Source organism: Poecilia formosa, unplaced genomic scaffold (genome assembly GCF_000485575.1).
Source record: "Poecilia formosa unplaced genomic scaffold, Poecilia_formosa-5.1.2 Scaffold73, whole genome shotgun sequence".
Lineage (NCBI taxonomy): Eukaryota > Metazoa > Chordata > Actinopteri > Cyprinodontiformes > Poeciliidae > Poecilia > Poecilia formosa.
In genome coordinates this window covers 38,594-59,348 of record NW_006800012.1, presented here as the reverse complement: position 1 = coordinate 59,348, position 20,755 = coordinate 38,594, and the positions used below count along the sequence as shown (strand labels likewise).

General features: G+C 38.6%; 2 protein-coding genes and 1 long non-coding RNA gene across 6 annotated transcripts in view; 2 read left to right on the top strand and 1 right to left on the bottom strand.

Moving 5' to 3' along the window:
- Positions 1-9,027, top strand: part of cd99l2 (CD99 molecule-like 2) — a 9,673-nt gene extending 646 nt beyond the window's left edge. The window contains exons 2-10 of one of the 3 annotated variants that reach the window (XM_016673342.1): positions 905-964; positions 2,661-2,708; positions 4,178-4,273; positions 4,481-4,534; positions 5,535-5,603; positions 5,697-5,747; positions 5,841-5,960; positions 6,572-6,637; positions 7,313-9,027. In XM_016673342.1, the coding sequence (XP_016528828.1) occupies positions 905-964; positions 2,661-2,708; positions 4,178-4,273; positions 4,481-4,534; positions 5,535-5,603; positions 5,697-5,747; positions 5,841-5,960; positions 6,572-6,637; positions 7,313-7,374 (626 nt within the window). In that variant the 3' untranslated portion in view covers positions 7,375-9,027. Of the gene's footprint in view, positions 1-904; positions 965-2,657; positions 2,709-4,177; positions 4,274-4,480; positions 4,535-5,534; positions 5,604-5,696; positions 5,748-5,840; positions 5,961-6,571; positions 6,638-7,312 lie in introns of all 3 variants that reach the window. The other 2 variants (XM_007555795.2, XM_007555798.2) reach the window with 2 other exon arrangements.
- On the top strand, positions 981-2,189 carry LOC107836677 (uncharacterized). The gene is made up of 2 exons (XR_001662619.1): positions 981-1,611; positions 1,714-2,189. It is a non-coding gene; the product is annotated as an uncharacterized LOC107836677 (long non-coding RNA).
- On the bottom strand, positions 8,701-20,516 carry mtmr1a (myotubularin related protein 1a). Of its 2 annotated transcripts, none has more exons than XM_007555794.2 (18): positions 20,225-20,516; positions 19,273-19,378; positions 17,739-17,762; positions 16,980-17,067; positions 16,731-16,825; positions 16,527-16,634; positions 15,891-15,989; positions 15,153-15,236; positions 13,475-13,624; positions 12,549-12,737; positions 11,535-11,720; positions 11,238-11,396; positions 10,581-10,628; positions 10,397-10,408; positions 10,172-10,285; positions 9,968-10,011; positions 9,757-9,889; positions 8,701-9,577 (listed from the first exon to the last, which is right to left on the bottom strand). In XM_007555794.2, exons 1-18 carry the CDS (start codon positions 20,308-20,310, stop codon positions 9,440-9,442), a joined length of 1,863 nt encoding a protein of 620 aa, XP_007555856.1. In that variant the 5' UTR covers positions 20,311-20,516; the 3' UTR covers positions 8,701-9,439. The 2 variants fall into 2 exon arrangements, with proteins under 2 accessions (XP_007555856.1, XP_007555855.1); XM_007555793.2 differs by having other exon boundaries at positions 10,397-10,489; positions 20,225-20,515.
- Between the last annotated feature and the right edge of the window lie 239 nt (positions 20,517-20,755).

Sequence of the window (20,755 nt, the reverse complement as noted above, 5' to 3'; positions counted from 1 at the left end):
TATATATATATATATATATATATATAGTTTTTTTTAATTAAAGTATTGACTTATTTTATATGTGAATCGAATACACATCAGGTATAGCAGACATATGAAAGTGATATACTTCTGACACTGTTAGGATTGCTAGTTTTCTCACCAGCAGGAGCTGGTTGCAGGTGTCAATCAGTTATGGTCAATCTGAAATTTGGTGTAATGATCTAAATGTGAGAGAATGCAAACTAAATAGGAGGAACCAATTAGCCCCCCTCAGCACATCTTCTGAAGTTGGGATATTTTTCCTCCAACGACACTCCAGAGTGTGTCGCCTCATACCAGATGTTGGACTGGATTTCTATTTCAGTGTAATTTGTGAACGTTAGCTCCTCGTTTTCAACAGCAGAGCTTAAGCTCTGCTGTTGTCAGGTTGTCAGTTTGGAGAAAATCTCATCAACATCGATAGTTACACTAAATGGGAAACGCAAATAGTTAGCAACAGGTTTGATAGAGGAAAAGTCAGTAAAAAACCCCTCACAAACTCAGAGCTCAAAGCAAGACGCCAGAGAGCACCAAACTCAATTTTTTTTATATTGGACAGTTAATTTAATTTTACATAGTTGTTGCGGTAGGAGTCATAGTTTGTTAAATGCTTCATGAAATATTTTGTCCTATTTGGTGGCTGATGTTTGTTGTGAATATCGTGATGTATATTCACAAAACCTGGTAATTGGTTCAGTTTTGTCATTTATTGAACTATAGGGTATTCCCTTTATCAGACCATTATTCCCTGTAGTTGTAGCATCCCCTCGAATAAAGGATGTTCTCCCCTTAGCAGAGTCTTGTTCAGTGTGAAGAGTCATCTGGGACAACATAGGTGGACGTGTAATTTCTGTTTTTCTCTTTCATGTCCTCTGTACTGAAGTCCTGTCTCAGTTCGACTTCGATCTGAATGATGCTTTGGATGATGGGAGCGTTAAGCCATGTAAGTAGACTCTTGACCATGTTTATTTATTTTTATTAATTAGTAAAGTAAGACTTTTTTTATGTTGGCATTATCTTTGTTTGCTTTTTACAGTAAAGTAGTTCTGTTTTGTGCAGGCTTTGCCCTTTAAGGCTACCAGTAGTGGGTTATCCCCTTTGTGTGCAGTGCAGAACTGAAAACCTACTGGCCCATCTGCTATGTGGGCCAGTTCTACATAGCAGGTGGGCTGAACCTACACCTGCTACTCCTACATATCAGGTGTAAGTGTAGCACCATGTAGCAGGTGGCAGCACCTATTATGTCCATCTGAGTCTGTCCAAATTATGGTGAAACCGGACAATCAGCTCCCAATTTTCTTCAGCAATCCACAACATCTGATTATGACAACAAGAATGAATAATGAGCAAAATGTCCACAATCCCCCTCTGCTTGACCTGCCAGACCAGCATGACCTATGACCTTCATCCCGTCTGTGCAAGTTGCCTTGTTCCAGATCGTGCCATAATTTGGAGCATGCTCCTAATGATCAGGACGGGAGGCTTGCTCCCCTGGAGGCCTCAGTTAACTCATTAGATGTTTTACTGGGCACATTATCCAAGAAGTGTGAAGACTTGGAAGATCACTTCAGAGTAAATAATAAGCAGCAGGTGAGTGTATCGGAGTGATTGGAAGAGTTTATCCGCTGTGCTTCAGTATTTGCTTGGCCTTGGTGCTAACCAGTCCTCAACTGGACCCATCGTACACTGCAGGTCAAGCCAACAGACGGGACCCCAGAGCCCGTTGGTTGCCTGTGTCAACCTGTTTCAAGTACGGAATGAGATGCTATCAGAGGCACATGAGGGAAAACGTGTGCTCATTTTCCCTGATCACTCAACTTCAGACTCTTCAAAAACTTGCATCTTTTTATGGAATAATCTTGACAGTGAGATAGAGCAATCTAAATCTCTTTCTGTATTTTTAAAGAAATTTAAAAGTTGCTATGATGATATGGCATTGAATATGCTGCTGTTTTGTGTATTTATTTTTTGGGTGTATTTTTTTTGTGTATAAATATAAAATATGTTTGTGATAGTATGAGTTGAATAGTGAATTTTATTTTTATGTAACTAGGGGGCGGCGATTAGAAGTTCATGCTTTCTTTTTCATGATTTCTTTTAGTTGTTACATTAACTATTCATTTTTAGTAGGAAGTGAATGAAATAAAATAAAAATTGATGAAAGTGAAGAAAGGGCTATGTTTGGTCTTTTCTTCCAACTCCATGGATCATTTTTCCTCATGGGCTAATCTGCTAATCCGAGGACCCAGCCCCTGCTGCAGATGTTTTATAGAAAAACATCAAAAATGTTTTTTTGTTTTATGCAGTCAGTTTGATTTGGTTGCATAGAAGTATGCTTGGGCACTATAGCACAATCAATATACAATATTTCATTTACTGCTCCTGATAGTGTCTTGTCAATTCAATTCAAATATACTTTACTGTGATCCCAAACGGAAATTTCTGGATAAATGGTGGATATAGTTCCAATTGTGATCTGTTTGACTTTTGTAATTTTGTTGATACAAGACAGATAGCCTTTATGTTACTCTGTGCAGGCAAAACATCTGCTCAGCTGTTCTCATTATCTGTCCCAAAAAAAGCTGCTGTCACACACAGCCACAGTCCGTATAAAGCCTGTCCTCTCATTCTAACAGCAGCCTCTGTTAAACCAAAGCCAGAAGCACCAACTCGAGGAATAGAACAAGGTAAGAAATGTATTGCACGACTTTTGCTTGACTCCCTTAAATGTGCCATTTAAATTCACTGAACAATGCCAGCCATATTTTTAAGTTAAGTAGAGAAGTCAGATATTGACTTTGGGATGGAGTATGGTCTTCCCAGAAATATGTTTTACTTTATTTAAAATAAAATGTGACCCAGGTGTGTAGAAGATGAATCAGTGTGTTGAAGATGTGCCGTTTCTTCACGTTCAAAAGGTTATTTCAGTTCTGAAAATGGTTCAAAGTAACAAGCTTATAATGTAATAAGTTGTATTTGGAACAATCTCACTGGAGTGAAAAATGAAGCAATTTGATCATCACACACTAAAAGTGTTTGTCATTAGAAAGACAAGCTAGACAAGCATATTCAAATTGAGGATTCCCTGGGCTTACGTTAAGGCAGCAGGGATTTCAGGAACATACATTTGTGCTCATGAGTTTATATAACCTAGAAGATTTTTTATTTTTTTTTTGCCATTTTCTAAAGAGTATAAATAACACAAAAACTTTGTTTTCACTTATTGTTAGTGGTCGGAGTAACAAAACTGACCTAATTTCTCCTTATAGATGCATCTAAAAAAAGAATTAACTGGTTTATTGTTTGATAATATTTGACATTCAAATTCTCTAACAAATGACCAAAACATATTCCACTAGGGTATGTAAATTTATGAGCACAACTGTACATAATTCAGTTCTTTAAAGAAGAAAAGAATAACTAAGAACATTTTCATCTCATGTGTCTGGAGCATCTGAGATGAGGATAATATTCTGGTGTATTTTTAAACTCAACAATACTCCCAGACAGAGATTGATTCCACAAAATATCCAAACACAAGCTCATTCGTATGGTGCATACAGTCCAGTGCAGCACTGAATGTTTAGACTTCTACACTGGAGAAACTACAGAGCAGCTACATAAATGTGTGGAACATTTTTGACAGGCAAGCCTGAAAAAGCCAACTTGTGTTAAAAATGAAAAATCTGTATTAAAAATAGAAGACAGCCAGAGATTTCATCTTTCTGACTCATACTACAGATACATGATCAATGCAATTCACATGGCATATTTGGATTGTCAAGCAAATATTGAGTTGAATGGATCTAGTGGCTCATTGTCCCATTAGTGATGTTAATGGTCCCATTAGTTTGATTATTCTGACCAGACATATAAAGCCCTTACTCCTAACCCTGTTCAGAACTGAAGGACTGCTTTGGATGTGAGGTCTCGAAGAAACAAAAATAGCCCAGTTGCCTTCAGCTGAAGCACTTAAGACTGTCATACCCTGGATGATGACTGAGAGTCTAAACCAACATGTTGAAGTCCCTGAAAATGGACACAAAGTGCAGGTGGATTGGTAAACCTGGAGTCAAAGTCAAAGTGTGCTGAAGTTGAAGACAAATATCCTCTGTCATTTACCAGTTACTGTGTCATTCTTTTGTTTTGTCGTTAGCTACAGTAAGAACTACAACCATCAAAGTCCCAGTAAAGGTCAAGCCAAAGCTCCCTACAAGCACTACAGCATCAAAGAAGACCAAACCCAAGTCAAGTGAGTTAGACAACTCTACCAAATTTGTTGCTTCTACTTTAGATCTAGAAAGAACTTTTTAGAAATTATTATTATTATTAAATGAAGAGCTTTCAGATATAAATATAAGTGTTCCAGTAGATGAAAAATACTCTGAGTCTTGGTTTCCTGTTGGTGATATAATGTAAAACCAGATGGTGTTTATAATTGTTCTTTTAATCTTTACAGCTGGACAAGATTTTGATCTGGCAGATGCCTTGGATCAAAACCAGAAGCCAGGAGGTAGAATTTATAAATAATTATTGATGATTATAAATGATTTTTAAACCCAAGTGATTTGACAAAGATCCACAAAAAGAGAAGATACACAAAGACCGTGTCAATCAGTAATGTACTAAACAATTTTTCATTTCTATTACAGTTCTGTCTGCATGATGTCAGCTAGTAGTGCACAGTATTTTGCAGATTTATAGTTATTGCAATATTCCTGTATATACACCACACCATGAAGAATAGCTTGAAATGCAGAAAGTGTTAGTAATTAATTATTTAAGTACCATGCATTTAAGATGTCGATGTTTGTACATTTGACGACTCTTGCAGCATCAAATATGTCTCACATTTGACCTTTGTGAAATTGAACAGATTTTGTCAGGAAACTATTAGATCATATACAAAATTGTGAAGATTAGGCTTAACTTTTGGGGGGCAAATTTGATCAGTAGGTGGCGCACTTATGAAGGTCAACATGTTTTGGGTTTTAACCCCCAAACTGTAAGTCCCACAAAATATTTATGTTAGCATAATCCTTGAATCAGTTAAATCACATATTCAGCACCAGTCTGACTCCTGTCATCAACAGAAACACTCAGGGGCCTCATGTAGAGAAAACACGTTCACCATATTTTACACACAAGTCGGCATGTATAAAAGTGAACGTGGCCTAAATTTACACAAACTTTTTACCCGCTGTGAAAATGTGCGACAGCCATGAAAACTTTGTCTGTGGACAATTACAAACTACAAAACTCACAAAAAAAAATCCACTAAAATCTGCAGAGGAGCCCCGTTCCTGTAGGAACCAGCTCAAATTATGGTATAAATTATGGACGCCTCCTCTGAACTCACGGTGTTTGGAAACAGGGTTAGGAGCTGGAGCCCACGGGGCAGCCACTATCCCCTACAGGTCACAGCAGAACAGTTGAAGCAGTAAATCATCAGATTTATTGCCTCCAAAGAGTGCAGTGAGTCTTTACCTTCAGTGTTGTTGTTTTTTTCTCAGGGGGATTTTCTGACAGTGATCTGGAGGGTGTGAGCAACGATAACACCTACAAACCCGACAAAGGAAAAGGTCAGATTTTTTTCCTTTACTGAAAATCAGTCTAAAGTTAATAGTTATGCTTTTTTTTTTAAATAGGATTCTGTTTGACCTCTGTTTCCTCAGGAGGTTATAAAAAAGAAGACACCAGCCAGAGTTCCCATGATGAAAACAGTGGTGAGGTTTTATTGTCTGGTCCTTTTGTTCTAAAGTGGATGGCTTGCAAAGCTTCATCCCTTTTTCTGCATGTGTGCGCGGTTTTGTTCACAGAGGTCACTGCAGAGGCCGGCACCATTGCAGGAATTGTCAGTGCCGTTGGCATGGCGCTTGTGGGGGCCATCACCAGCTACATAAGCTACCAGAAGAAGAAATTGTGCTTCAGTTTACAACGTAAGGTTCCTTACTAAAGTCATCATAAGCTGTGAGCACATTGGAATCGTAAGTTACTGTGTCAAACTTGAGCCTCTGTTTGGAGAATGTGATTTTCTCCAAGCAGAGGCCTTAAAAAAGTTGTGAGCTTATACTTTAGCCATGTAAAAAAGTAACTGACCTGAATATAATTTGAGTTCATCTGTCTTTCAGAAGTAAAAAAAAAATCAATGAAGTAGAAACTGTAAATTCCTAAAGGAAATTATAATAATCAGCTTTTACTAATTAAAAATTTGAAACAAATCAGGTTACTAATTGCTTAACAATTTAAAAAATAAATTCTACCAAGAAGTCAAATTAATTAATAAGTAAACATTTTGTATGGATTGCTTGGATTCAAATAGCATTCAAACTAGGGCTGGGTGATATGGCTGCAAAACGTATCACGATATGAGTGTTTCATATCACTGGATATCGATAATTATTGAGTTTTTTTCTCTTAAGTATCTGAAATACTGCCAAGCTATCATGGCCTTTCCTCTTTTATCTAAAGTTTTCACACCAAGCTGTTGGTTTTTATTTGTAGGCAGTTATGACAACAAATGTGTTTCTAAGAATCTCTGTTTTTACAGAGAGCCTGAATGTTGACATTAATAAGGCTGAAATCCCAGAGGGAGTGGTGGCAACTGAACCTCAAGGTACTTCATCTACCTCATTTTACATGCATGTGTTATCATTCTACCCTCATACAATCACTCAAATGTATGCATCCACTGATGGGTCTGTTGGCAATGTCCAAGCAACATAGCCAAAGAAAAATGTAGTTTGTGTGAATCACTTCACAATGAACTCTTAAAAACTAACTCCCAACTGTACACAGCAGTAAATACACACCCATTGCAGTGAGTGAGTCTGTAATGGGTGTGTAACGACTGGTGCACAGTGAAGTGAAGTACACAGCGGAGCAGAACCACATTCAGTGTAAATTAGGTATACTGGAGTTGCATGTCTTTGTTACAGACATGTAAGTTTACAGATGGGTTCCTGCAACCAAACTGGAGACATTTGGCATTTATGGGTTAGACGTATAATAAAACCTTTATGTGTCCTCAGTTTTACGAGAAATTGTCAAAATGTGGCGCTGCAGGCTGCTTCTCAGACCCTCTAGTTACAATGAATTTATATCCTAGCTCAGTGTTAAGTCACTCATGGTCATCCGTGAAGGGTTGATGGCATCAAACTTTGTGGAGGTTTCTAAGGATTGCTCCACTTTAAAACCACTTTATTGGTGTCTGTGTTTTTTGTTTTTGTCTTTTATGGATTTATGTTTTGTGTATGACAGAACATTTTTTCGATTTACTTTTTTTCTGCAGCACAACAGACGCTTTTGGAACAACCAAAGTCTGGACCACCTTGTGATGAGAATGCAGTTTAGGAGCCAGTCAGTCACTGAGTCAGTCACATTTCAGCTGTCCTTTCATCCACATGTAGCGAACTAAGATATAGACATAGCAAATTCCAAGTTTGTACCATGTTCCATGTTATAGGCTTTGTAACGGCACTTTTCTAAGCTATAAACTCCTGTTTATACTACTGAGCATTTCATGTTGTTAGAAGTAGAACCACTCAAATTCAAATCAGCATCTCACATGTGTGTGTGAATTCCATTTAGTGTTTTAATGAGGTTTGCATTAGAAAAAATGCATATTTTGGAATGTAGTCTGTAGAAAGTGAGTCTGTAGTTTGTCTCAGTGCTGACCAGTGAATGACCAGCAGGTTCTGTAGTTTCTTCAGAGCTCAGATCAGCGCCATGCCTCGCTGAGTACAGAAACATTTGTTTTAGAATTTTTGATGGTGGAAATGATTTCTTCCTGTTAATCTCACATTCTGACACGTGTAGCTAAAACTGCAAAACTACTTTATTTAAATTACTTTTGTTTATTTCTCTTGCAAGTTTAGAAGTGTGTACCTGACTAGTGTTTTTACTAAAATGTGACGGATTTACTGGCTTGGCTGCAAGGGGTAGTTGGTAGCAATGTTGCCTTGCAGCAAGAGAAGGTCCTTGTTTTGAATCCTGGCCTAAACTCAATTTACAATTATATGAACATATTGTGACATGCTGTAAAATCGTCTCTTCTAATCTGAAAATGTGGTGCAGAAGGAATTAAGAAAAGGTTTTAGAAAGGCTTAGATATGAGTTTACTCTTTTATCTTATACACTAAAATCTGAAACTACTTCACACACTATTGTCTTTGAGATTCAGACATTTTTGTTCTGACTGCAGTTATGTGAATATTAGGAATTGTCAGCACTACCACAGTCCCAGACCAGATGGGATGAGATGTTTTCTTTATAAGATATAATATGACCGTCACTCCTGGTCACATGATGACCTCTGTTCGCTCCACGCACCTGGATTCAAGTCAACACACACACAACTCATTTCTAATTCTGGAAATGTCACTTAGTGACCTTCACTTACTGCTTTGACCAATTGTTACTCAAAATAAAAAAATCACTTCACTTGTGATGCCTCTTCAGTGCCTGTTCTAGATATGAATGCTTCTTTCTGCAAATCAAATGATTTGAAACGTATCACTTCTCTGAATGTCAACATTATGTCCAGATCAGAAATGTGAAAAGCTGCTGCTTGAGTTAGATTTTAACCGTAGTTAGATCTGATTGTGTGCTTTGTACTTATGCTGTTATAATGCTGTATCTAACTGAGACTGTTCCTTTGTACTCTCTGCTGCATGTTTTTCTCTGTGTGTTTACTGTTAGCCATTGTAACAAAAGAGACATCCTTTGTCGGTTGTAGGGTTTTGACATAATGTGGACTTTACCAGGTTTTCAATTACTCAAGGTAATCCTAGGGGAACCAAACCAAATTTTCTAAATTAAAAAAACGCATATCTCAGTACTAAAACCCTAGAATTTAAAGGACGTGTGCTTTTTTTTACCATGACTTTTTCACAATATTGAACTCTGCTTAAGATGTGCCAGTTAACTGACTTAACTTGAATTATTATTATATGTACTCCAGTTGTCTCCAACATGAACTAGTAAAATAAAGAATTAATAAAGAGACTCAGCTTCCACTGTAATCTCTAAAGGGAATATAAGAAAATATTGAAATGTCAAACGTTTGTGGCTTAAATATGGAAAATGTTTTTACATGGACCTTAAAAATGGTCGGATGAAACATGTTCTATACATAATTTTAGATCATATCAGATTTTTTTTATGTGATTTGGTGGTAAATACTGATACAATCATTATAGAGCTGGACTTTTAACTTTTATGTCAACACTTACTGTGGTAGCCTTTAATGCTAAATATTAGATCCAATTGGCTTTACTCAAAAGACTCAGGACTTTCTGATATTTGACTTTACACATTTTATTTGAGGAAAAAAAAAAGATTTTCTTCAACTGAAAACATTGTTGTCCCTAGTATTTGATTTACTGGGTCAAAACTTTGGATAGGACATGTCAGTGTCTCAAACAGCAGAGTGAAGCGAGGTCCCTGTGTAAGGGCTCGGGTGTTCAGGTGTCGGGTGTGTGTTCAGCTCCTCCACCCTCCTCTGCAGCTCCGCTCTGAGGAACAGCAAGTCCTTCAGTGTCTGATGCACTGGCACCTGGGAAACATCACAGAGCAAAACATTTTAATTATCCCAATACAAGGGACAGAATCTGAAAAATAACAACAAAATGTATGGAATTAACATGCTTAAAGCCACATGAATTTTTTAAAATATGATTTTTAAAGCCACTGTATGAATATTTTCTGTTAAAATAAAGCAAACAGCCTCACTACCTGTGGCCTCATGCGTGGGTTCCAGCGGGCGTAGTAGCTGGTCCACAGCTCCAGGTGTCTGGAGGAAAGCAGCGGAAACAGAACGCAGTTCTCATAGACCAGGTAGAACGGGTTGGTGAATTCACTGGGCTGGCTGGAGGACGACATCAGGGTCACAGCAGGTCAAACGTTTGGTTATTAGCTACCTGCAGTCAGACGGACAGATTTTCACCTGTTGATGTAGGACCACAGGGACACTGTCTTGGTTTGAACCTCCTGGATGAGAAATAAAAACAATTTAAGAAAAAAAAAGTCTCATAATGAAATTGTATTCTTGTTCAATAAGAATAAAATCTACAGATTAAAGCAAAGGAAAACAATCAATAATAATAAAAAAAACCCCAATATGTTGACATGTATGACATCATGCACACACTTTGGCTGTCTTCTCCTGCTCACTGTTGCAGAGGAAGGTGCCAAAGAGGCAGCTGTAGAGATGATCCAGGATGGTGATGAGGAACAGCTCATTAAATTCAAAGGCAGAAGGAAACTGATAAAAATTGAGAGGAGAATGATTGTGAGAAGAAGTGTCACATACCGGTGGATACGCCTTTCATATTTACAGTCTCAAGCTCTGAAACTGAACATAAAACGCTCTCACCTGTCGGGTCATCTGCCAAACACAGTCAATAAACTGAACAAACAGAGGTGAGCGCTCTGTGTTAGTACGGCTCTCATCACCGTGTCCAATGCGCTGTGTGGAACAGTGAGACAGTGAGTACACACACACACACACGCACACAGATACGCAGCAGAAACGTTTCATGAAGCTAAACAAATCTCACAGAAGCAAACTTGTGTCCGAAGCTGATCCACTCCTTTTCCAGCAGAACCTGAACAAACAAAAAAAACATCAAACTAAATATTATGGACTTAAACATGCAATACACTGTTAACTGAGTTTTGTTGTAAGTGCAGTGCATTTTGAATGTTACCTTCAGTTATAAAAATGCTCAAGTCATATAAAATATGATATAAAAAGAAACTTAACACCTCAAAATTGGGCCTGTCTCTTTAAAGAACTCCTCCTCTTTCTGAAACTCCGCCTTCAGGAAGTCATCAAAACATGGCTCCTCTATTGACCCATTAACAATGTTTTTACCAATGTTTCACTGAGAAGTGGCTCCTATAATGAGCTCAGCAGACATGCAGTTCCACCAGGTTTTTGCTAATTGCTGCTGGCTAGTCTGAGGAGCTGAGTGGGGGAGGGGCTGCTCTGTGAGGCCTGAAAACTGCAGCTCAGAGGAAGAACTGTGCCTCGAAGGCGGAGCTAGGTCCACCCAGGCATTTTGCACAGCTGAACGGTTGCCACTGATATTACAGAATTTCTCAAACATGAATGACAGAATCAAAGCAACACTCCAGATATGTCTTTGATGAGGAAATAGCATTTTACATGACACTGCCCCTTTAAACCGTATTAATGACTTGTAGTGAGTCACCTGGAATCCTCGGAGCGTCCGGTAGTAGCTGTCCAGCATCAGCATTGAGAGGGAAGTGAGCTGGGCCGTTCTGTCCCAGCCGTCACTGCAGTGGACCACAACCGACGTTTTCCCTGATTCCACCTTGTCGGCTATTTTCACCGCTCCTGATAGTAACAGCTGCAAACAACAGGGACAGATACAGGATTTACAATATCCTGTTTATACAATACAGGAACATATTGCATAAAACAAAAGGTTATGTTGTTTTTTAGACTGTAGCACGTTCATATTTGTGAATATTTATAAGAGACTTACTCGTAGATAGTCCAGCCAGTGAGTCTGGTCGATGGCAGAATGCCAGCGGGCCTCATCAATAGTCGGATAAATCACATCCCTCATCTTCCTGAGAGACTCCCGGATCACATGGATATTCGGAATTTCCAGGAAAATAAGCTCAATGTTGGGATAGAAATTTTCATTTTCATATCCTCCGTCTTTTGCCTTCAGGTTGTTTGGATGAACAGATGGAGGAAATCAGAAGAGACAGAAAAAATTAAAAATTTAATATTTACATGGACTAAATAAAAACACAGCCATTTTTAAATCAATTTTCAATCAATCAATTTTAATTCATGTTCCTGTTTTAGGTAATTTAGGATCATCAACACCAAGTCGATGACAAAATATTAATTGAGACTTTTTATGGATTGTTTATTTTCTTTAAAAGAGGAAATATATTTACATTTTTTTGTGCTGGGATGAGGTTGTTTATCTGCCATATAGTTGATGTATTTCACTTAACTGCACTGTTTTTGCATCACATGAGTCATGTGATCAACAACAGGATGTTACTAATTTCCAAAACCACGAAGAAGACGACAGGAAGTGGCCTTCTTTGTGGTTTTGTGGTTTCCCTAAAACGCAGCATGCAAGTAGGTGGGGCTTGTTCCAATGCCTGAATAAAACGCCAACATCTCCTCTGATTGGCTGACAGACTATGAGCTTTAGCACCATGGCTGAATTATGGATATATCATGTAACTGTTTACATCCGTCACTCCCATAATTTTTAATAATTTAAAGGATGAACAAACTTATTTACATGTGATTTTTAATGTCATTTCTCATTAAATAGAAACACAGCAGTTGTGAAATTGTGCGGTTTTTTTAACACTAGCAGAATATAGACAAAGATTTGTGCACATTTAGAAAAAAACGCAGCTGGTGAGAAAAAATAGCTTTGTCTTTTTATACAATGTATATTGTTATCTGATTGCAGATCAAGCAAAATATTTTAAAAAACACATCTGTGTTAGTGTGTGTGTGGCACCTTGCTGGACAGGGCTTCACTGGTCTGTCGGGAATCAAAGATGGTGAGCTTGTGGGACTGCGCGTTAGCATCCATGATGATCTGGAGGAAGCGCTCGTCCTCCTTGCAGCGGCTGTCCAGAGGGCCGACTAGCGGCTGGCTGCAGCGCACCACAGCGGCCTGAGACTCTGGGTGGATCCAGGACAAGACCTGCAGGAACAGACAGAAAGTCTCAGACGTGACCTGAACCATGAGCAGAGATCAGCAGAGCTTCTCCCTGGCTGTGACAGGCTTAGGCTACTGGAGGACAAACTGACCACTTTTCCTCGTTTTGCTACTCTTTTCTATGACTCTCACAATCTGTCTAAGATTGCATATTCATCATTATTGTCTATTCCTCGCTATTTGTAACGTGTTGTTTTTCGTTTGTGTTTATTCTTATGCTCATTGATCTATAGATCTATACAGTGTTTTGAAAGGCTCTACATCAGCTCATCTGTTTGTTTTTGTGTATCTGCTCTGTCTCCAGTCGGCCCCCGGAGGAGCACAACATACAGTTAGCCTGTTGCTATTTTCTTTTTCCCCCCCAAATGTCTTTTTACTGATTATTGGCAATATAATGAAAAATGTGGTACAAAGTATAGTCAAAGTCATTTCACAAACAGTCATGATTATTGCTCTATTTCAATAAAGTGTGTATTCTTATTTTAGGTTTAGATTCAACCCTGTAAGCTTTGTTTTTAAGATTCTGGTTGGATATGAAAGATGATTTGCATTTTGTAGGTTAACCTTTAATCCATGTGATTTTGGGAAGACTCTGTCCTAATGGAGGGAAACTCAACAGAAACTGCCGAATTCTTCAGGAACATTGTTTTTCTTCAGCTGCTGTTAGCTGGGTCATCATCAACTCCTGTGCAGATGGACATGTGTCTGTGAAAACGACTGACCGGTAGGCGGCGCTTGGCTCTGAATGACGCCACACGTTCTGTGTCTTCTTCTGTCATGTTATTGGGGAGAACCAGGATGGAGGGGTAGGTGTCACACAGCTCATAGTGGAGGTTCAGCTTACTGATGCACCAGCTCTCATTTGGTAGACCCTGGTGCAGCATGTTCAGACACAAAGATAAGAGAGTGAAAGATGCATCATCTTCATCTTTAAAGGTGATGGGACAAAAGAAAAACAAAAACACAAGCTTTGTTTAAATCAAAACTTTCATTAGTTTAAGACAAGCAGAGTTCACCAACAGATCAAGAAGAAATGGGAAAGCTCAGAACCTTTGTGCTGTGGTTGAGGTTGTTGGCCTGGAGATTTCTCAACAGTTTTTACTATTTGATTAGCAGGAAATCAAATGAATAAGAACCTTCATTTTTGAATATGTCAGGGTGCACACAACACGATAAAATATAATTGTGAAATCCTGCAGGGTGTGTGGGAGTTTGCCCAAGTCGTCTACATGAACTTTGTTGACTTGGAAAAAGGCGAAGGATTGTGTTTGGGGAACCTGGTCTGTTGGGTCCCTGTGTGGCCAGGCTCTCAGCTCCGTCCGCACAGTAAGTCTGGCTCACTTCTGGTGAGAGTTGGACTCTGCCAAGGCCGCCCTTTGTCACTGATTCTGTTCATAACTTCTATGTACAATTTCTAGGAACAGCCAAGGTGTTCAGGGGATTCTATTTTGGTGGCTTTACGATCACATGTCTGCTTTCTGTAGATGATGTGGTCCTACTGGCTTCATCAGGTCCTGATCTACAGTCTTCCCTGGAGCAGCTCACAGCCGGGTGAGGACCAGTGCCTCTTTCACGGCCATCCAGGTCTGTTTGCATTGACGACTTCACCGATACTTTCTTTCTTTATTTCTCAGGATGTACCAAACTGTACAAGCTATTGTAGGGATTTTTTGTTTTCTGTTTTCGTAGCTTGTTTCATCTGCAGGGAGAGATGACTGGATGTTTTCTTCTCAGAGAAATATTCCAAATGCGAGCAACAAACCTGAAATCACCTCCAGGGTGAAACAGGATGGCACGTTAAGGAGATGAACCCATACCTGTCATCTAATGTTCCTGTGGATGAAAACTGAAAGTCTGGACTTTATGTCCACATGACGTCCATTACATGAATATAACTTGAATAGCTTTCAGTAAACAAGTAAAAATAAATACATTTGTGTCAAAGTCCAAATACAGAAGGACCTAACTGCATTTGGAGAACTTCCCCTGACATCCTGCTTCTGTAGAGCAGTGAGGAAAAGCTGCTGTAAGGACTATTTTGTCAAGGTAAACACAAATTCTGACTAAGTATTTTTTGGAACTCAAATGTTACAGATTACAGTTTGGACCATTGTGTTTACTCATTTTAAATCCAAATAACTGAGACTGACAGAAACATGTCCAATCAGCTTGTTTATGTTGTTTCTGCCAGTTCAAGACTCACCAAGTTCTTTTCTCACTGTGACATAGTTACAACATAAACCCATAAAGTCTCCATCTGTCACATCTCTGTTGTTTGATCGTGTGAAAAACTTGTCTTCGGTTTTACTGATAATTTGCCAAGGAAACCAAACTAAAGAAGTGATTCACACCAACAGAGACGTTTTACTACAAAAGCAGCTGGTAGCTTGTTGTGGTTACCTGTCGGTTGTACTCTGCTGTCGGATCGTAGACCTTCCATCCGTCCACAGGAAACTGCTCCTTGTACTTGAAGGCGAAAAACGGCTGAGGAACAAAGTGACAACAATCAGTCTGTTGGATACGAAGTTCCAAAACTCAAAAAAAGAAGCAATGGCAAGAATATGTCTGTTTTCGTCATCGCCATCGATAAAGACAAAAATGGGTTCAGATATAAAAAAATAAAATAAAATAAAGAAATTACAAATATAAGTTACAAATTTACAAAAACGCCTGGGGTTCCACATTCTGGATTTAAATCTGCCGGAGCTTCATGCAGCAGTAACAGGATGATGTTATTCCTAGACTTATAACCTCCACATAAATCTGTACATAAGGTTACGTAATATCACATAAAATGTGGAGACACAAACAAATGACTGACATCCACCAGCTCATGTCAGCATCCTCACTCCATCATTGCACACCACTCTGACTTCCTGCATACTGCTTTGCTTGTATCAGGTGTTTGTTTTCATATTAATAATATGTTTTAATATTCTTATATATGGTGTAAGAATAATTTCGATGGGAGCAGCTGTTCAGCGTTCTCTGAGAGGTAAAAGGTGTTGTGATAATTTCTAATTGCTGCATGCTTAACTTTTGGCCATTTGATCTTTAAATAGTTTTAATAACCAGTAAGCTAACAGCCAGGTCTTTGCTACCTAGCAACGTCCAGGTTACCATTGTAATCGGACTAACCAGACTGCAGGACAGAGGGAAAGCATGTTTGGACAAAACCTCTTCAATCTCTGGCTGGTTCTCTTCTGGTTTGTAGGTAAACCTGGCGCTCCTTATATCCTGGAAAACAAGAGAAGAAGGAAACGGTCAAATTGAAAAATTTAAATAATAAAAAAAACTTGAAAGAAAACTAGGGATGCTCGATATTATTGTCATGGTATTGGCATTGGCCGATATTAGCTGTAAAATTTAATATTGGACATTCTGTCAAAAAAATCTCACCGATATAGAAGGTGTTTTTATGTGACAAACCAGTGACAGTGATGCACTGTTTGAGTGTTGTCATTGTCTTAGAGAGCAAATGTCATGAATAAATTTGACATTAAACATAATGCAAGTTGAAAGTGTTGCATCATTTTCAGCCTAATTTTTAGCATTTGCATTTGGTGGCAGAATAAATTGACAAAGATAATGCAATGTTTTAATTCCACAGTAGAGAAAGCCATAGAGTTTCAGTAAGTAGGTATAGGAAAAAAATATTGGTGTCGGTATGAGTTTTAGTTTATCAGCATATCAAATATCAACCAAAGATCTGATACTGTGCATCCTAAAAAAAACCTGTGTGGATGTGATTTGGAGGAGAATAAAAGGTTTTACCTTACAAACCAACTCGATTCCCTTGGTGTTATCTCCTTGGTTAGGAACACTAATGCTCTCCAATCTGCTTATAGCTCCCAAGTTAACATCAAGAATAAAAGAAGAGTCCTTAAAGACAACAGACTGACATTAGCTCGCTGCAGAGACACCGAGGAGAATCCTGGAATGTTTAACACAGGAAATAAAAAGGAAGAGAAGGAGCACCTTGATCGAACTGGTAAAGTAGAGCTTGTAGTCAGTGATGGTCAGAGTGCCAGTGATAAGACCACTGAATGGACAGATATACATAACATCTTTAACTGAATATGATTACATCCACAAACACACACAAAACACAACAACAAGAGAGAGAAGACAGAGAAAAGGCTGTTAACTGGTTAAGGGTCAAATATGAAAAAGACTGGATGTGAGACTGTGACTGGGAGTGAAACACATGAAAAAGGAGAACAGTACCTGTGACCTGAACAGTTTCTCCTGGCAAAAGAGGCACTTGGTTGTGTGAAAGTTTGACGAGCGCACCGAATCCCAGAGCTGGACGGTTCTGAAGAGAGCAGAGAGTACGATTACACACTGGTCTACAGCCAAAGTCTGGGGTTTTTCATCTGTTTTAGGGTCATGTTGATGAACTGAATCCTAAAATCACATTGGTTTTGCTCAATCAGGTCAACTTTCTGAACTATGGAGCAACATGAGCATCAAAATGCAGGACTTGTTCTCACATCTGGAGAATCTGATCAATGAGTGATGAGCAGGAGGAGAGATTCCATCAGGACAGGGAAGAGACGGAGAATTTTACAATGAAGACGTGATGTTCAATTCACATGTAGTTACCCTGATCAGTGTTTATTATTCAATTTACAGAAATACAATTTTGTAACACTTAATTAATACACTGCTAGAAAATATTTTTTTTCTCCTAAAACCTTTTTTGGATGAGAAATATTAACAGAAATGAACTGATGATGTCACAAAAATGTCATCGATTTAGTCAGAAGATTGAATTTCTCTAAATCAAATTAGAATAAAAACCTGACCTGATTGAGAAAAATGCATGTCATTTTTGGATTCAGTGTTGCAAAATAGTCCTAATTCAGTTGAAAAAACAGACAACTTCCAAAAAATATTTCTTTGTAACCCATCGCTATGTATGAAATATGATAAACCAGGTGAAGGAGATGCACTGTAAACATATGAGACAAATATAAATATTACCCAGGCACTCAGCCTTCTGGACACCTGCAGGTAAAACAGAGCAGAAAACATTCATTAACCCAGAAGCTCGAATTCAGATGGAAATGAACTCAAGCAACAATGCAGCGAATCAGATTCGCTTTCTGAATGTTGTTGCTTCTTGAAAAAATGGCAGCAGAAACACACAATATGAACATGAACAAAGGTCGAAAAACATGAGACAGGAAGTGATGACTGTATTCAGACAGACAGACAGACAGACAGACAGACAGACAGACAGACAGACAGACAGACAGACAGACAGACAGACAGACAGACAGACAGCTATTATAAAAGGCAAATTTATCACAAAGACTATTGTACTTGCTGTGCTTCAAATAGTAATCAGTGTTTAGATATGAATAAACATGGCTAACTGCGGCTCAGAGGGTAGACTGCCTTGTAATCAGAACTTTGTAAATTCAATTCAAACTTCCTCCCATCACATTGTGATGTTTCCCTTAGAGCTTTTACTGGGAAGGTTCGACGTTTAGGTTAGGGAAGAAATCAGGGACCTATTGCTGTGGTATAGAGTTTGGTTAAGATCAATAAAAATTGATAAATTTTCATTCCCCAATTGGCTACAAAACTTCACACAACCTTCACTGTTACAGACGCTCCGACCCACAGAGGTTCAGCAGCAGGTTGTGTCAGACGCCCAACTCTGTTGGTCGCTGGAACATTTTCAAACCTTGTTCTGGCTAACTTATTATTCCATGTGACTTGGTTGTGCAGCCTTTTGAACTGATGAATATGTTTGAATGGGATGTTTAGTGACAGTGCTGGTGGCAAGTAACTGCATTTTGGGGGACAGTTTATTTTATTTTCATCCATCCAAAGTCACCGAGCAGCAGAGACGCCCAGATCTATCTAAACAGAGCTCCATTCCATTTAATGATAATAATAATAATAATCACTATTATTATTATTATTATTATTATTATTATTATTATTATTATTATTATTATTATTATTATTATTTTACCAGCTAAAAAAGTTGAGATCCACAACCTCTCTTTCAAAATGGACCTGGCAAAACACCACTTCCATTTCCATTTATCATTTACATTTGCGCAGTGATATTTATTTAGTTTTAAACCGTCAAAGCATAAAATATGTTAAGCTAATAAAAATCAATTACAATCAGCAAAACTCTCCTCTTCACAGCCTTTCAAATGATCTCTTAAGTCCAATTTTCTCCATAGAGACATAAACAAAGGGAACCACTGAACTATATCAGATTACTTTGTATCCAGTAACTGTTTAAAATGAACTTGAACTAAGTAATGTTCCTGTTTGGGCCAAAGGACCGGAGCACTTAGGACTGTATTAAATGGTATACTCTAACTGGTGCAATGAAAAAACTGTAACTGTACAGATTTTTTCTGATCTTTCTCAGAAATAGCTCAATACTTTCCAATAATGCCCTGATATCCAAAATGTGATGACATATTGTCTTTTTTTTTCTTAGTATCAGCATGGAGTTTGTCAGTTTTAGATGGTGTGCGATAGTTACCCTGGTGTCCCTGTTCAAAACATCTGGTGGCGCTGTTCTTGGGACCTGATTGGATAAGGTGGCTGCGATTAGCTGCTTACACCACTCCACATGGGAACCTGCAGAACTGAAGGAATGACCGGAAAGGGAGCTCAGAAAAACTCAGACTTAGTTTGTTCCTATTTCGGTTTCCATTCAAACCGTAAACTTCTCAAAGTTAAAATACCATCAGTTAAACTCTGAAAACAATTTCAGAAGCAACTGTAGACCAAAGAACTGAGAATACCAAGAGGGTTTATGAATAGACGATAAACGACGCTTTATTCATTTATAAAACTATGTAAAAACAGACATATGGATTCAAAAAACAAGTACAAGGGTTTCTATGTCACAGACCAAACATCAAAGATACCGAATCTGATGTTAAATAAACAGCAGCAGTCATAATGTTACTCAATCTTGTTTAAATCATCTGAAAATCACAACTACAGCTCCGTTAGTCTAACCTGGTAGAAACCAGGCCCTTAATCTACACCATCTGCTTCAAACAGAGGGCCTGGGCTGCCATTGATAAAACAGGGAATCAAAGTGAACGGGAGAAAACCCGGACTGTCTGTGAAGCGAGATTTTAATCAAGCGGAATAAAACAGGAAGGCAGTGAGCAGGCTGCAGTCGTGTCCTCAAATTATGTTAATTTCATTTGAAAATTATTTTATTTATACCTTTTTTGTCACTTGTTTAAAGCCATAGAAGACATTCGAACCAAATACCTTTATTGCTACAACTCCATTATACTCTTGTGTTTATTAACAAATGCGATAACTTTTATTATAACCTACTTTAATCGTTTTTTTTTTAACTCAGTCGGGAACAAAAACAACAAATTTGCGAACGAGGGAAACATCCTGCTGCCAAACTGATGTAACTTTACTGAACCGGGTAAGTCAGTAAAGCTGGGTCTAAACCTGCTGACCTGTCCGCTGTATCGGAGCTGGGTGGACTGGAGGTCGGAACACTCCAGGCGCTAGGGATCGGTCTGGCTCCATCTTTTTTCTCCATTTGCCGAAGAGTTCAGTCAGATGAGATTCGGGCCGCTTTCAGCTCGACTCGGTTCCGTTCCACTCCGGGTCTCTGTGTTGCTTCGGTTTCGGCTCTGCGGTTTCCTCTCAGCAGCATCTCTTCCTCTCTGCAGCTCCGCCTCCTTTATGCAGTACATCGTTGATCTGCTTCATGTTTTCTGTATTCAGCAACAGGAAACGACAGGCCAGGAGCGGCCACTGAGGTCAGCTTCAGCTTCAGCTTCTTCACAGCTGCAGGAAGTTTCATGGAAAATGTCATCGGTGTATGTTCTGAATTCAAAGCATCAGAAAATAAAGAAATAAACAGAAGCTGGACAGAGAACCTGCTCTGTGATCAGTGCACTATAACGAAATTATTTGCTGTATTTAGTTTGATAGAAATGTTTTCCCTTACCAGCTAAAACTCCATTTTGAAAGGTTTTTGA